This window comes from Micromys minutus, assembly GCF_963924665.1.
Source record: "Micromys minutus genome assembly, chromosome: 27".
NCBI classification, from domain to species: domain Eukaryota; kingdom Metazoa; phylum Chordata; class Mammalia; order Rodentia; family Muridae; genus Micromys; species Micromys minutus.
Window position 1 is genome coordinate 41,079,600 of NC_137962.1, and position 17,841 is coordinate 41,097,440.

At 47.0% G+C, this 17,841-nt stretch overlaps 1 protein-coding gene across 1 annotated transcript; it reads left to right on the top strand.

Annotated features, from left to right (window-relative positions):
- The first annotated feature begins 9,996 nt into the window (after positions 1-9,996).
- On the top strand, positions 9,997-15,058 carry LOC308438319 (uncharacterized protein). The gene is made up of 4 exons (XM_080939679.1): positions 9,997-10,076; positions 10,258-10,384; positions 10,625-10,738; positions 13,317-15,058. Exons 1-4 carry the CDS (start codon positions 10,035-10,037, stop codon positions 14,639-14,641), a joined length of 1,608 nt encoding a protein of 535 aa, XP_080795805.1. The 5' UTR covers positions 9,997-10,034; the 3' UTR covers positions 14,642-15,058.
- The last annotated feature ends 2,783 nt before the right edge of the window (positions 15,059-17,841 follow it).

Consider the following 17,841-nt stretch of genomic DNA (forward strand, 5'->3'; position numbering starts at 1 on the left):
TACAAAATTGCACATTGATCTTTCCAATTCCATGAAGAACTGGGTTGGAATTTTGATGGGGATTGCATTGAATCTGTAAGGTTTGTTTTTTTAAATCATGTTCTATAGACAGTTTTGGGGGGTTTTTTGGGGGGTTTTTTGTTTTGTTTTTGTTTTTTTGTTTTTGTTTTTTTTGGTTTTTTTTTGTTTTTTTTTTGTTAGTCAGCAAGTGACTATTCATGACATAATTTAAGCTTTATTAATATTTGGACAGTTTTTTTCAGTGTTTTTCTATGTACAAAATAGAAATGTTTGGTCTGGTTGCAGCACAGTCTTCTGTCATACATACATGGCTCTTTTGTCCTCCCCTCGGCATCAACCTAGGTTTCCTTTCCAATACTGGCATGTTTGGAGCACACCTTCAGATACTGCAGAATGTCCCTCACCTTGGGTTTGTTGTTTCCTGAGAACTTCGGTAGGAACCCCCCAAAGAGAAGTGTCTTCACTGAGAAACAGGAAACATTTTTCCTTTCTGGTGTTGTTACTCTCACTACAGTTTACCTGTTTGGGGGTGGGAGGCACACATGTACCACAGCACACGTGTGGGGGTCGGTTCTCTTCTACCATGAGTTCTGGGGGTCAACTCTCGTTTGTCACACTTTTGGAAAGCACCTTCACTTACTGAGCCACCTCTAACCTCAGTGAGCCTCAGTCTTAGAATCAGCCGTGCTGGTGGTGGTTTTAGTTAGCTGGCATTGCTTTGACAAGCACACACCAAAGGAAACTTAAGGGTTCCCTGTGGTTCAGAGGTCGGCTACAGTTCGTGATGGTGGGATGATGTGTGCTTCGTTTGAGGCAGTTGGTCACATTGCAACTGTGGCAACGGAGAGGAGAGTGAATCATGCTCACACTTGGTTCAGTCCTTCTCGTTCAGTCAAGAACTCTTAACTCATGAAACTCTGCTGCCCATAATTAGGTGGGTCAGCCCACCTTAACCTAAGCTAGGCAATCCCTTACAGACATGCCCAGAGATTTGTTTCCCTTGAAGCGGAGATTAGTCATCAGATTACCTTAGCCACGTTCTCTTTGTTCTTTCAAACAATTTTGGACCCATTAATAATGTATCAATAATGTGTTCATACCCTTCAAAATATCTCTAGGGTCCCCATCCCTTCCCTTCTGCTTCATGCCCCGTGGACATCAATGGCCTCTCTATATTGTGACTTCTCTGAGTGTTCCCTTCAATTTATTGTTAGCTTGCTTTTTAAAACTGGCTGCCTCTGGGTCACACACACTTTAAAAATTCAAAAACAAAAACCTGGCTGCACCATCCTGGATCCCACCGTGATCCACAAGATCTGGAGACGAGGGAAGCCGTTCTTGCTCCCTGTCTCCATTTCCAGACATTTCCTCCTTTGGGCCAAAACCATGATTCTTGTGCTGCCCCGGCTGTCCTGGAATTCTCTCTAGAGACCAGGCTGGTCCCAAACTCAGAGATCGACCTGCCTCTGCCTCTGCAGGTATTTTGTAACAGAAGACAAGTAACCAATACAATTAGAGAAATGAAAATTAAAGCCATAATGGAAGGGTAGGATCCAGTGCAATTAAATGCTTAACATACAAAAGTCCCTGACTTTGTTTTCCAGCGGAGAATGTGGGGGCGGGGGGAGGCTAAGGGTCAGTGTGAGGAGCCATCCACCGTGGTATTTTGTTGTTTTGTTTTTTGAAAAAGCTCACCAGAACCTGAAGCTTGCCGATGACTCTAGACTGGCTGGCCAGTGAGCCCTGCATAGATCTGCCCTGTTCTGCCTCCCCTGTGCGGGCTTATGCAGCAAACACCTAGACTGTTGTATCCCTCTAGCCTTGGAATAACTCATTTTTAAAAGATTGCTTAGACCAAACGTGGGCAAATACAAGCAGCAATGAGAATAGTCATACACTAGTCTAGGGGATGTGTTGATGAAGAAACAAGACAGAGTGGCAGGCAGTTCCTTAAGAAGTTAGACGCACTGGAGAGATGGTTCAGCGGTTAAGAGCACTGACTGCTCTTCCAGAGGTCCTGAGTTCAATTCCTTACAACCACATGGTGGCTCACAACCATCTGCAATGGGATTTAACGCCCTCTTCTGGTGTGTCTGAAAACAGCTACAGTGTACTCAAATATTAAAAAAAAAAAAAAAAATCTTTTTTTTTTTTAAGAAGTTAAACTAAACCCAAGCAGCACCAGTGAGTATAATGGGTTCCGGGACCAGTGGTCCAGGCTGCCGGACCACTAGAGGGCAAGCACAGATCTTGGCGGAAGTGACCGAAGGCCTTCAGGATAAGAGGATCCGCAGGAGTGGGGGGACGAGACAGGGAGACGCTCGGATTTGTAGGGACTGAGGGCGCCGGCTTCCGCTACTGCCTCAAAGAGCAGGCGCGGTCGGGTCAGAACGCGGTCTCTCTAGGCACAGCGGAGGCCTGGGATCTCGGTGGCCGCGGGCAGAGTTCTTTACAAGAGCAGGAGGCGGGCGGACCGTCCGACCGGCGGGCGTCCGGGTCCAGGACTAGGGGGCTGGGGACCTGGGGGCGGGGTCCCCTGAGATTGACGACTGCGCAGACAGAGCGGGACGGCCCCTTTGTCTTAGGGAGCTGAAGCAGCGACCACAGGGCGAGAGGTTGCGGCAGATGGTGAGTGGCGCTCTGTCGGCTGCGCGGGACCCTCTCCTTCATCCGCACCCAACCTCCGCGCCTTAGTGTATGCCAGCCCTTCCCCCGATGGATGGCTGCAGCCGGGCTGCTGACTCAGGCCGCACCCTCCGATCCCTCCGACCCTCCAGGCCCCTCCCCAGGACCCCTCGCGGTTGGCTCCCGCTTGCCTGGTTCGGGGTTTGGATGGTTCTGATGTGCATACGGTTTCTTTTCTGGTTGGTTATTTGGCTTGGCTTGAGCTGTGGGTGAGGTTTTGTCTGGTGAAATAACGTGTCCTAGACTGCCCAGGAAGTCCTGGGTTCGCATGATCCTCCCCAGTAACCCTGACGAGAGTCAGGGCCACCATACAGCGTTTTAAGTCACCTGAACGGTATTTAGCATCCTCAGCAGCTAAGGACATTTCTTGTCAAACTGGAGGTGCTCTGCTCTGCCCCACATAACTCAGCTTCCTGGATTTCTTTCAGTTTTTCTGCTGATGCTCTCTTGTTACTTTGCAAAGGCCCCTTTTAATGGATGACAACTTATCTAACGTGACATTTTCTTGTTTTTTTTTTTTTATATGTATTTATGTGCTTTGCCTCATGCGTATCTGTATATTATGTGCATGCCTGGTGCCAAAGATGCCAGAAGAGGGCATCGGGTTCCCTGGAACTGGCTGTGAGCCGCCATGTGGGTGCTGGCAATCCAGTGTGGGTCCTGGAAGATAGCATGTGCTCTTGACCGAGGAGCCATCTCTCCAGCCTCCACATTTAAGGCTCAGTGTAACACCTGAATCGGGATGCGCTGATGAGTGCAGCTATCTCCAGCTCTGAAGAGGAGTCGAGCAGGCCCCTGGGGTTTAGGAGCTTACTTGGCGCGTTCCAGGCCAATAAGAGACTGAGTTGCCCGCCCCCTCCCACCACCACCACCGCCCCCACCCCCGGCCAACGATGAAAAGCTTCAGAGAAGTAACACCTAAGGTTTCTTTCTGGCCGCCATGTGATGCTGATGTGTAGGTACACATGCACACAGAAAATTTGTACACAATAATTCCCCCTAGTGTGTGGGAGGTGAAGTATGGGCATAGTTGTATTCTCTAATGCCAGGGAAGGATATTGGATGTACCATCCTCTGGATCATCTTCCCGGCCCACAATAATCCTTTTAAATGTTACTCTGCCTAGCCTCCTGTCAGGGAATGCACAATGACTGGGAGCCGTTTCCTATGGATCTTTCTAGAATAATTGGAAGCAAGCACCTACCACTGGTGCGTGTAGACATTCCTGTTCCTCACATGAAAGGAAAACCCCACTGCATAGATGTTTAAGGCTGGGTGGACATTAGTCCTGTCGCTTTGCACACTGGGAATTTCCCTGTAGGGGACACAGAGACGTGGGATGGGGTGAGTAGGTTAGAGCTAGTAAGCCAGCTTCCCACCACTGGTGGCCAGTCCCTGGGGCTTTCTTGCCATACAGATGCTTCCATTTCCAGTCTCAGTATCTCTGAGGTTGAAGCCTCTGCATTTGTCTTTTAGCTGTTTGCATGCCTGTTCAGATCAACCAGCTTGCGCTTTCTGTCTGTTAAAAACACACTTCCCTATATAGTCTGTTTACTCCATGAGAACGTGTCTTCTTTGGTCCTATTTACTTAGTTTGCAACTAGAAGGGTTTTGTTGTTGGTTTTGTTTTATGGGCAAAATATTTTCCATTAAAGTCTTTTGGCTTTGGCTGTGTTTTAAGGGGCGTCCTTACTTCAGGATCATTTTACAAACAATGTGATTTTGTCTGGTGCTTGTAAAGTGTTGATTCTATATGGAATTTATTGAGATAAGGGATGAAGTTAGAATCCAGGTTCTCTTCCCTCCCCATAAATCATACCCATCACTGGGAATTGAACTCAGGACTTCTGGAAGAGCCAGCAGTGCTCTTAACCACTGAGCCATCTCTCCTTGCTTGCTTTCCGAAGCAGGGTTTCTCTGTGTAGCCTTGGCTAGCCTGGAAGTAGCTCTGTAGACCAGGCTGGCGTCGAACTCACAGAGATTCGCCTGTCTCTGCTTCCCGAGTGCTGGGACTGAACGCATGTGCCACCACTGCCCAGCATACATAAGGCTTCTTACTGGTTGGTTAACTTGGTTGGACTTGAGGTATGGATGAAGTTTTGTTTGGTAAATTAACTCAAGTCTTTAAAACAAAAATAAACTTGCATAGTATACTGCCAAGTGCCAGGTAAGCCGCAAAGATAGAAAAATGCCTGAATATACTGTGAGCGGTGGACGGCCAGACTGGTCAGTGATGGTCATGGTGGGTCCCTTTGTTTGCAGTTTCTCACTATACAGATGATGCCAGTTCTGGTATGCAGTTTCCAGTAATGGTCCATCGTTCCATTGTTTGGCTTTTAAGTCTGAAGATGTTCTCTGGTCCAGGCATGTGTGTTGGAAATCCATTCCCCTTCTGGTCTGTCTCTCACTCAAACCCTACAGTGTTTGCTTGATTTCCTTCCAGATCCCTGTGTGGCTCCAGCTGACCTGGAACCCTTAAGATCCTCCTGCCTTCTCAGTGCTGGGCTTACAGGTTTCCACCTCCAAGCACAGCTTGTGTTTTCTTTGCCCTTTTAAAATCTTCTACCTTGGCCCCACTTAGTGGTAGTTTGTTGGCGAACTGTGTAAAGATTTAATTTTTATATTTAGCAAAAATACTTAAGCACTTAGTTAATCTGTCGAGTCTCTTCCCAAAACTGGACTGTGCTTGGTTTCTGTTCCTGAGCTGTCTATTCCCCACCCCACACCTCCTCTTTTCCTGTGTTTTGGTTGGTTGGTTGGTTGGTTGGTTGGTGTTTTGTTTGTTTGCTGTTTGAGACAGACTCTTACTATGTAACTTAGTGTATAGTGAAGGGGCTAACCAGCTCAAGCATGGTAAACATGCCCCCCCACCCCTGCAGGCTTAAAAACTGTTAGATTACATTCCTAAAGCTAGCCACCAAGGTTTATTCCCTTATTTGGCCACTTCCTCCTCCTGATGCTGACCACCAAGGTCCAGCTATCAAAGTCCAGCAGACAAAAGCCCCCATTTGGCTCACCTATTAGCATGCCCAATTAAATTTAAACACCTCATTCTAATTCGGGTTTCCCATTTTACCTTTATAAACCATTTGCCTATGGGCTACAACTGTCTCCTCTATTCAGAGGCAGTCCTTCCCCCTCCCCCTCCCCCAGCAAACAGTCCTCCTCCCTCTCAGCCTTTGTCTCCTGTCTTTGTCTCTTATTCCCTGCCCTCTGTCTTTCTTCGGCAAATAAACCTTTGTGCTGAGAACTTGGTCTTGGGGGTCCTGAGCCAAGACTCAGTCTCTTCATGTGCTACTTTAGAACTTACCTTGTAGTCTCATGTTAGCAGTCTGCCCACCTCAGCTTCCCAAGTGCTAGGATTACAGGTGAATGCCAACACTCCTGGCTCAATTTAAGATGCCCATTCCTGCCCAGGCCCACATGACTCTCATTAAAGTGGTTGGCCCTGTGGTGGCCGAAACTTCTCTTCTCAGCTGGTTCCTTTCTTAGTAGCTCTGAGTTGCCTCTGTGTTTGTTGAGTCTTCCTAATGAATATAAAAATATTTAGTTAGGAAACCCTGAACCCCTATAACCTTTCATAAAAACATTGATTGATGGATAGGGTGATGGTGGCAAATACCTTTAATCCCTAGCACTCAGGAGTCAGAGACAGATGGATCTCTGAGTTTGAGGGCAGCCTGGGCTACACAGAGAATCCTGCCAGGAAAAATAAAACAAAATGTTGTTGGATGTTTCGAATAAAGTATACAAATTAGCCTTACTATGATTTGTGGTGTCTGTTCTTTCATGTCTTGGACCAAGTGTCACTGGTGTGTAGGAAAGCTATTAATTAGATAGGTAGGTAGGTAGGTAGGTAGGTAGGTAGATAGATAGATAGATAGATAGATAGATAGATAGATAGATCCATAGATGATAGATAGATCCATAGATTCATAAATGGATGGTTGGAGGATGGATGGATGGATGGATGGATAATGACCATTCGCTTAGGGAAATTTGCGAGTCTTGTGTTTTTGTGGTCACAGGTCACCTTTCATACATGAGGAACTGTATTAAAGGGTTGCCGCACTAGCAAAGTTGAGAACCACCACTCTAAAACAAACATGTAAGTTGTGCCACAGCAAGATATTTAGAAATTCCTAAAGGAATGATTGGCTTCTGATTTGGCTTACAAAATGAAAAAAAAATAGTGACAAACCAAAACTCTCTGAAGGTCACAGAAATTGCAACAGCCAAGAGCCAACTGTTTCTAGGTCAGCCCTAAGAGCCTGGAGACCTGTCAGAAGTCCTGAATGCAGCTTCTTTGTATTCTCATCACTAGACCCCGCCCATTTGTAGTCAGGACTATGCTGCACTGAATCCCAGTCACTCTGTCAGGCTTCTGAGAGCCAGAGATGCTCATTGGCTAAGGTCAATCTCTCATGTACCTGAGGATGGAAATAGCACCCAAGGGAATGAAGTGGTTAGTGACAAAGGGAGACTCTGAGAAGGCCTCACTGAGGGAGAACAGTGCCCATAAACTGGCAGTATGCCTACTGCCTGCAGTAAACAGTGTCCAAGCACTTCCATCAGTGGATTTCTCCAAGTGGAGATGAAAGGAATCCTATAAAGGATTGCTCCAGGTCCAGTGGAGATGACATCTTGCAAACACGTTGTTCTCCTAGAAAGCAGACCAAGTGGAGTGAATCTGTTCCCATGGGAAGCAACTGGGAAAGGGCAACTGAGGGACTAGAAAGGCTGACTTGGCTGCTGCCAGGGGACTGGGAAGGGCATAGTGCATCAGGAGGTGGCAGGGGTCAGATACTGGGGCCAAAAAAACGGGAGGATGAGTACTTTCTATTTAATCACATTTCATCTGGATACAAATATTACTAAATAAGGAACTGAATTCTAAAGCCTATACGATTTTATTATTGATTGAGGGGTGGGACCACACATGCGTGTAGAAGACAACTTATAAGAATTGGTTCTCTGCTTCCACCATGTGGGTCTCAGGATTGAACTCAAGTTGTCCAGCTTGGTGGAAAACCCACTGAACCATTTTGCTGGTCCTAATTTTTTGTGTTGTTGTTGGTGGTGGATACACACGCATATACACACACACACACACACACACACACACACACACACACACGAGCACATGCTTTCATATGCATGTGAGCATGCATGCCATAGCAAGTGTGGAGCTGGTTCTCTCCTGCCATGTGGATCCTAGGAACCACACCCTAGTCATCAAACTTGACAACAGGCACTTTTACCCAAGGAGTCATCGAGCCAGCCTGCCTGTCATCTTTTAGGTCCCTACGTCTACCAGAGCCTGATTCTGTCCTGTCCTCAGTAGGCCAACCTTGTGTTAGTTTAGATATCTGGCTCCACTGCCCATACTTTCTTCTGGATCCTTTTTTGCATCTGTTATTCCTGTAAATTTTAAAGGAAGTTTAATCAAATTCCAGTTGCATTCAAATGAAAATTGCATAAAACTGCGCGTGCACACACTTGGAGAGATGGCCTTTGAGAGGACATGTTGAAGTCAACCTCTCCTTGTTGCCATGTTTCGTTCTCCTGAGACAACTTAGTGTGGGTTTCCTGAAAGCTACTCATGCATACATGTCTGGCATTTTATTTTAAAAAGATAGGGTAACCCTGACCTCCTGTGTCCCCCATACACATACTGGCAGGTCATGATACCATCACCTCTCCCTCCCCTCTCCCTCAACCCCTCAGACAAGGTTTCTCTTGTACTGAGGCGCCTTCTGCCTTCATCTTCTGAATAGCTTGAATTACAAGGGAGAGGAATTTGAAACCATGCTTAGCTTCTGTTTCAGTATCAAAGAGCTAGGTGCCTGAAAAGATGTATTATAATCCTGTTCCTCGTTCTTTTCTGGTTCCATCTGCCATCATTTGCAGGCTTGGCCCTGTCTCACTAATGTAGACCGCTCCCCAACACTTCAGAAGACTGAACCTATCTGCTATAGGACCAGCTTTGTCAGGAGAGCTCTCAGAACTCCCTCTTCCCAGGCCATTTAGTTGTGCTAAACACCTGTTTATCATGGTATGTTCTCCAGCACCCACACACCACCAAATGGCCCCTTCCTCTTTGAGATGAGACATCTTTCAGGTCTCAGACTCTGTTACTCCAGACTCAGGTCACCATAGTAACCACTGTTCAGGCTTGTGTTGCCAATACAGCTGAACCCTTGCCTTATCAGAGCACAAGAGGTTATCTAAGACTGACAAAGGGCCAGAGCCTAGGGTTTCCCACAGAAGTGTAGGCCTTCAATAGGCCATCCACTTCCCACTCTGGAGGTAGTACTTCTTTGGGAGGCAGCTTGGCTTAATGCCTACAGGTCCCACATGAGCCATATGAATACCTTCAGTATAGAACATGTACAGCCCTGGAGAACTACTGTCCTTGTGAGCAGGCAGGATCATAGGCCAGGGTGAGCCAGCTGGCAGCCAGAGCCTTCACAGGCTCCCCATATACATATGGTCAGATATATGGTCAGATATAAGGACTCCTATAGTCCAGGAGTTAAGGGTTGAAACTTTAAGCCATTGGAAAACAACGGGTACCCTGATTAGAAATCCTTATCATTTTTTTAAAAACTATTTATCTTCATGTGTATGTTTTTATGTGGGTTCATGTGTACCACCAGCATGTAGCCCATAGAAGCCAGAAGAAAACATTAGATCCCCTAGAACTGGAGTTGTTTATAAACCTGGGTCCTCCCCAAGAGTAACAAGTACTGTTCTGGGCTTTTTTTTTTTTTTTAAGATTTATTATTTTATATATAAGAGTATACTATAGCTGTCTTCAGACACACCAGAAGAGGGCATTGGATTCCATTACAGATAGTTGTGAACCATCACAATGTGGTTACTGGGAATTGAACTCAGGACCTCTGGAAGAGCAGCTAGTACTCTTAACCTCTGAGCCATCTCTCCAGCCCCCTACGTATCTTTTAAAAACAAAACAAAATAGGGTACAAAGCCCTTCTTGGTCGAGAATTCACAAAGATAAAATAGCCTCTGGCCTTTCTTACCATTTTTAAGTAGAATTTCCTGACTAAGTCTACTAGATGGGATAGGCCCAGGAACCATATGTTTGCTCAGGACTCTGTACGAGAGAACACCAGTGTGACCAGGACAAAGCAGGACTATGGTGGCTTCAGCTCCTTGGATCTCACTTTGGCATGCCTTACACTGACTTTATATGACAAAGGACCACCTGGGAGGTCAGGATCTGTTGGACTGGACTCTCATGTATTCTCTTCTTTATCAGCCCCACAGGATCCCCTGATTTCTGTTGTCCTCACAGTCCCAAGATGGCAGCAGCCGGACTTCTGCCACTTCCAGCAGCACCACAGGTGAGTGGTCCCAAAAGCTTACTCAGGGCTTAACCAAACCTCCTATAGGCCTCCTATGCCCAAGCAGTCTGAATATCACTACCTCTCCTGAACTTTGTCACTTCTGCCTTTCAACCTCACGTGACTCACCAACCTCCCACATCACGTGTACTGCCTGTCACTTAAAATCCTGTCATTCCAGGCCAACGTGACCTTTGAGGATGTGGCTGTTCTGCTCTCTCAGGAGGAGTGGGCCCGCCTGGGCCCTGCTCAGCGGGGTCTCTACCGAAATGTCATGATGGAGACCTACGGGAATGTAGTCTCACTGGGTAAGGCCCCATCTGTGTGTTTTTGTTGCTGGACTCAATGTGGGGGGGTTCCCAGGGGAGGCACCTGTGGGGAGGAGGGGGACGTGGGCCAGACTGATCCTGAGGCTTGTTTATCCCCCAGGTGTTTAGCTCCAATGGAATTGTTCATTTTCACATGCTTGCATGTTTGCATGTAGCGTGGATTACGGGGATACCTTAGTAAGTACTGTGTAACACAAGGGCTTCCATCCTCATGAGTAGGACTTCCAGGATCTAAGCCTGTTGTGATCTCCCAGCTGGAGCGAGGAGAAGATCCATGGGTCCTGGATGGACAGGAAACTGAGCCGAGCCAGGGCCTGGGAAGTGATCACTTTGGTGAGTAAGAACTGGTCCTGTTTTCACTGAAGGTGTAGCGAATTCAGACTGAGCCACCGATAGAGAAAAGCTTCCATTGGTCGGGGCAGGCTCAGTCATTCATTCTTCCTCAGACAGAATGTCACAGACCAGGAGGTACTGGTCTGTGTAAGTCTGAGCAATAGTCCATAGGAGGAAATGTAGGGTAGTGGGTAGACAGGGTGGTAAACCTTGGTACAAAGGAGAAGGGACAGGTTAGCTGAGCTGCGTAGAGGCCTGAGATTTTGTCGCTGCTCAGAAAGACCGTAAGTGGCTACCCAGGTATTAGTGGGAGATTTCGGTTCTGATGGTTCCTTGGTGGTTTAGAAACCAACAAGGCATCTTAGTATAGAAGGGAAGTTTCTCAGCCTGATACTCAAGGTTGAAGGGATGAAAGTTCATCTCAGTTAGAAAAGAATTCATTTCCCCTAAGCCACGAGATTTTGTACTGAGGCTCCATGTATGAAATAAAGCAAAGTCTGAAAATATTGGAAGGGAAAGTATTGTTTGAAATTTATGTGATCTCTAGCTTAGAAAAAAAAGAGATTGATATTCATAAGTAAATTTAGCTACAGTAATGAAAATAATTTGTATTATTATCAGCAATAAGCAAAGGCATAAATATTAAAATTTTAACATTTGTAAGAGAATCAGAAAGTTACTTGGGATACTGAGAGATGACTCAGTGATGAAGAACACTGGCCCTTCCAGAGTCCCCACCACCCACATGACAGCTCACAGCTGTCTGTGACTCCAGCTTGAATCCAGGGATCCGACCCCCTCACAGAGACACACGCAGGCAAAACACCAATGCACATAAAATAAATATAAATGGATCTTTTTTTTTTTTTTTTTGAAAAGGGACAAAAAGAAGTGAGGATCTGTCCTAGCCTTCCCCGTACTGGGGGCTGACCCATAACACACCATTTCCCAAGTGTTTGCTACTCTAACATTTAGAAGCGAATAAACAAAGCAGAAGCTCTGATACTGTTCTTGCCTGATCGTGGGCTCTGGGTTAGAATTCACTAAATCTGTACTTTGCCCCAGAGTTGATAATCTCACTGGTTCTCTCCAGAAACCCTTGTATGCCCTTCAGCAAGAGTAAGACATCTGGAGTTGCAAGATGTCCCAGATGCCAGTTGGCCATACAAGCCCAGCAGCCCAAGCTCAATCCCCAGAACACACATAGAGGTTACAAGAAGACCTAAGTCCAAAAGGCTGCCCTCTGACCTCCACGAGCACACAGTGGCATATGCGCGCTCACACACGCACACACATTTCAATTTAAAAAAATAAGACTTCTCTTCTTACGTCTTCTCTGCTGTGGGGCTTCCTGTCCAAGGATATTAATCAAACATGACAACTCATTCAGGGAAGTCCACAGCTAAGACCCTGGAAACGGTTAGGGCTTTAGGATAAGCTGGCATCCTGAGCCCAGCCTCAAGGTTGTAGGAGCTTCTAGCACTGGTTGGGCTGGCCAGCATCCTCTGCAGCAGGGACCGTATAATGGAGACCTGCAAGGACCAACTTCCTCTGCCATGCGGATTGGACTCCTAGCCCGTTAGGCCTTGTGTTTGAGGGACCTCTCCACACCATGGCCCAGTGTAGCTGTCTCCACATGAAGGCTTGATGTGAAGACACCTTTAAACTCACGATATGAAACATGGTTGCCCCCAGTGCTCACACACACACACACACAGTCTGCTTACAGCCTGTCTCTGGGTTCCAGAAAACCTTCCTTACTGTTCACACTGCCACCCTCCCAGGTCATCTCCAGCCTAAATGTAGCACCAGGTTCCCGAGATCTGTCTCTTTAAGTATCCACCCTCCTGCCTGCTACACAGTGCATTCTCCACGTTGAACAGTCTTCCACAGAGGGGACCATCGGCACTGGACAGTATAGGAAGCCCCTGCTCCCAGGATAGCAGCATCCTCTGGCCTGCTCAAAAGCTTCAGCCCCCAGGTCCTGCTTTACTGCTCCTGTGCTGTTGCCTGCAGCCACTGAAACCCATCCTGACAGCTGCAGGGGACAAAAGGATGCTTCCACTATCGTGTGCATTCTGCACGGGGCAGACAAGCCGATGGTGGATCTGTGCAGCATCGCCACGGCTGAGACCACTCTCAGCAGTGTTGAGTGGTACTAGCCTTTTGTTGTCTTTATTTTGATTTAGGTTTTTTGTTTTATGTTTTGATTTAGGTTTTTTTTTCTCTTTTTTTTCTTTTTTCCTTTTTTTAATCTTTAACATTTCTTATTTCTTCTTCTTATTATTTTTCAAGACAGGGTTTCTCTGTGTAGCCTTGGATGTCCTGGAACTTGCTCTATAGACCAGGCTGGCCTCGAACTCAGAGATCGACCTGCCTGTGCCTCTGAGTGCTGAGATTAAAGGCATACCACCCGCAGTTAGGTTATTGTTTTTTAAAGCAGCGCTTGTAGGCTACCTAGACTGGCACTGAATTCACAGTCCTCTCGCCGCAGCCTCTCAAGTGCCAGAATTATCAGCATAAGCGACCCACCACCCCAACCCGTGCTAACCTTTTCATGTTGTATTTGGTGCTTCAGAATTCAAAGCCAAGGATGAAAAGCAAAACACAGACCTGAATGCGCAACCAGTAATCTCAGACGAAACATCAGCGACGCTGGCGGAAACATCGTCGAGGAAGGTTGATGGAGAACTTTACAAAACAGAGCCGAACTTCTATCCGAGTCCAAAGCCTGTTGGCTCCGAGAATGCCCGCGTGCTGAACCCTAGTGCACCAGTTGCTCGACCCCAGATGGCCCCCAGCGGAGAGAGACCCTATATATGCATTGAGTGTGGGAAGTGCTTTAGCCGGAGCTCTCATCTCCTCCAGCATCAGCGAATACACACGGGCGAGAAGCCCTATGTGTGCCGCGTTTGCGGAAAGGCCTTCAGCCAGAGTTCTGTCCTTAGTAAGCACAGGCGGATCCACACAGGCGAGAAGCCCTACGAGTGTAATGAATGCGGGAAAGCCTTTCGAGTGAGTTCTGACCTTGCTCAACACCACAAGATCCACACGGGAGAAAAGCCTCACGAGTGTCTGGAATGCGGGAAGGCGTTCACCCAGCTCTCCCACCTCATCCAGCACCAGCGGATCCACACCGGGGAGAGGCCCTACGTGTGTCCCTTGTGTGGAAAAGCCTTCAACCATAGCACGGTCCTGCGGAGCCACCAGAGAGTGCACACTGGGGAGAAGCCTCATGGGTGCAGCGAGTGTGGGAAGACGTTCAGTGTGAAGAGGACGCTGCTGCAGCACCAGCGGGTCCACACTGGGGAGAAGCCCTACACGTGCAGCGAGTGCGGGAAGGCCTTCAGCGACCGCTCGGTGCTCATCCAGCACCACAACGTCCACACCGGGGAGAAGCCGTACGAGTGCAGCGAGTGCGGCAAGACCTTTAGCCACCGCTCCACCCTGATGAACCACGAGCGGATTCACACCCAGGAGAAGCCCTACGCGTGCTACGAGTGCGGGAAGGCCTTTGTCCAGCACTCGCACCTCATCCAGCACCAGAGAGTCCACACGGGAGAGAAACCCTACGTGTGCGGCGAATGTGGGCATGCTTTCAGTGCACGCAGGTCCCTGATCCAGCATGAGCGAATCCACACAGGGGAGAAACCCTTCCAGTGCACGGAGTGTGGCAAAGCTTTCAGCCTGAAAGCTACTCTCATCGTGCACCTGAGGACCCACACGGGCGAGAAACCCTACGAGTGCAATAGCTGCGGCAAAGCCTTCAGCCAGTACTCGGTGCTCATCCAGCACCAGAGGATCCACACGGGCGAGAAACCCTACGAGTGCGCTGAGTGCGGACGTGCCTTCAACCAGCATGGGCACCTGATCCAGCATCAGAAAGTGCACAAGAAGCTGTGACCCAGTGGCTGTCAGAAGCCCACACTTAGAACGTGCACAAGACCGAAACAGCCTTCCTCCAGGAGGGAATTCTGTTAAATCGACGGACCCCCTTCCCTTGGTGCCTCGGTTACGGTCACCTGGGGAAAAAGCAAGCGTTAAATTTATTTTCCTCAACATTTGGACGTTAGATTGGAGAGTAATCCCTACAACTGTAGATGCTGGTAAAGACAGCCATAATTCTACCTTTGTCTATTTGACATAAATTAGTTTATTGAAGCAACTGAAAAGCTCTAAGGTGTAGGAACTATTCACAGTCCAAGTATAGTTCCTTTTCTTACATAGCTTCATAACATTCCTAAATGTATCTGATCATTCTAATATTGTGCTTTAATGTAGAATGGTGGACCATTTTTTGGTATCCTTTTAAAACACTTAAGTGCTATGTTGATAAAGTGATATTAAAAAAAAAAAAAAAAAAATCTTGGGCCAGAGAGTTGGCTCTGTGGAAAAAAGCGTGATGACCTGAGTTTGCTTTCTTACCAACCATTCTGAAATGGCAGTTCTAAGTGTTTGAAAATACATGTTTTATATTTTTTAAAAATAATTATTTATTTTATGTATATGAGTACACTGTTGCTGTCTTCAGACACACCAGCAGAGGGCATCTCATCCCATTACAGATGGTTGTGAGCCACCATGCGGTTGCTGGGAATTGAACGCAGGACCTATGGAAGAGCAGTCAGTGCTCTTAACCACTGAGCCATCTTGCCAGCCCCATACATGTTTTGTATTTTAAAAAGATGAATGAAAAATAGGTACATTTGAATTTATGGGTACTTTTAAAAAACCTGTTTGGTACCTGTTTTAGGGTTTCTATTGCCCTGATAAAACATCTGACCCTTAAAGAAGAAAGGGTTTTTTTTTTCCACTTCTATATCCAGGTCCATCATAGAAGGAAGTCAAGGCAGAAACTCATCCATAGACGAGAAGTAACTGCTTACTGGCTTGCTCCTGACAGCTGGGCTCGGTCTGCTTTCCTATACAAGTTCAGTTGGGATACACTGCTGGTCCCATGGAGCCAGCATTTCTAAAATGCTGGGGCCTCCACTCAAACTGGGCTGCCCCTTCAAAGTAGCCTCTCTCCTGCATTCTCCTTGTCTACCTTATGGTGCCAAGTCTCAGTGTCCCTCTGTGATCCCTTTAACTCTAGGGCTTCTATTAGAACAGACACAGCACCTTCATTAATGTCCTCTTACAGCTTGAACCTACATGACCCCTTCATAACCTGTACCTCCTTGAGAAATCCATTGCTGGAGTCAGTTGCCAGCACAAGGTGCAAACTTTACTGCCTCTGGAGCACAGCTCTGAATGCTGACCCTGAGGAAACATTTCCCAGATTTCACCTCAGCTAATTCTTCAACCCCAGCTGGCCCATATTGATTGTTCCAACAAAGCAAAGGTTCCCTTTAGTGGTTCTGGTCTCTTGGGAAGTTAATTCTTTGCCCTCAGCTAACAAGAACCACAGATTCTTGATTGAAAATAATCACTGGGCACAGTGGTGCACACTTTTAGTCCCAGTGCTTAGAAAGTAGAGGCAGGTGGATCTCTCGAGTTCAAGACCAGTGTGGTCTACATATTCAGCTCCAGGCCAGCCATATCTACATAGTGGAATCCTGTCTCAAAACAACAAAGAAAAATGTCAGGCCTGGTGCATGTCCTCAGTCCCAGAACTCAGATGACAAGGCGGGTGAGTTAAAGGCCAACCTGGTCTACAGAGTGAGCTCCAGGACAGCCAGGGCTAGAGAATCCGTCTCAAAAGAAGGGGGGGGGGGGGGGAGAAGGAGGAGGAAAGAGGAAGAGGAGTAGGAGGAAGAAGGATGATAATGGACTGCCCCAGTAGTCTTCACTATCTGTGTTACTCTCATCATTATCTCTAAGTCCCCACAATAGGTCATTATGCTCTGAATACTCAATGGATTTTCTAGCCCAAAGTCCTGCTGCCATCCTCCCCACAAAATGGCCAACGATTTTGGTACCAGTTTCTCTCAGGGTAGCCAGTGCTGTAACAACACCATGGACAGAAGCAACTTGAGAAGAAAGAGGGTTTAAATGGCTTACATTTCCACATCACAGGCTAAGGAAATCAGGGCAGGAACACATGCCACGAAGAAACAATGTCTACTGGCTTGCTCAACTTTCCTTTTACAACCCATGACCTGCTCAGGGTCACTGCCTACAATGGTCTGGGCCCTTCCTTATTAATGAAAACACCCAGCCAACTTGCCTGTAGGCCAGTCTTACAGAGGCATTCCTTCAGTGTAGAGTCCCTTACCAAATTGAAGAGGGGAGATAGTGCCATAATTTTATTCATCACATAGTGTCCTAAACCTCTAGTGATAATCTGAGTCATGAGCTGCCAAGGTGGCTTTGTGGGTAAAAGAGCTTGTCTCCAAGCCTGACAATCCCCAGAGCCCACACAGTAGACAGGGAAAACTCCACCTTGTCCGCTGACCTCCACACTCAATGTCAATGGTATGTGCCTGAACACAAACATATATGTACGTACACTAAATGACTGTAAAAGTCAACTTGAAAGGAGATGAATTTTTTAAATTTATTTTTTATTATGTGAGTACACTGTAGCTATCTTCAGACACACCAGAAGAGGACATCAGATCCCATTACAGATGGTTGTGAGCCACCATGTAGTTGCTAGAAATTGAACTCAGGGCCTCTGGAAGAGCAGTCAGTTATGTTTAAGTAGATGAATTTTAAAGGCTGGTAATATTATTCCTTTGGTAGAGTGCATGAAACAGGGAGTTGATCCCCAGAACTACATAACCATGAGTTGTACATGCCTGTAATATGTGGACTTGAGAGGTGGAGGCAGGAGGATCAGGAGCAAGGCCATCCTTGACTTTATGTCACGTTCAAGTTGGTATGAGACCCCCAACTCAAAAATACCTTTATATTTTCCTCAAAACCCTTTTTTGGGATCTACAGCTCAGACTTTGATAGGACAGATGCTCCCTCCAGCTGCTGCCTCTTCACATTTTTAGGTCTCTGGAACATCTAAACCCCTTTAATGTAGTGAGCTGCCTGCACCTACACCTACACCCCAGAAGAGGGCATCAGACCCCCTTAAAGCCACCATGCGGTCGCTGGGAATTGATCTCAGGACCTTTGGAAGAGCCATCTCACCAGCCCCAGCTGTCTTC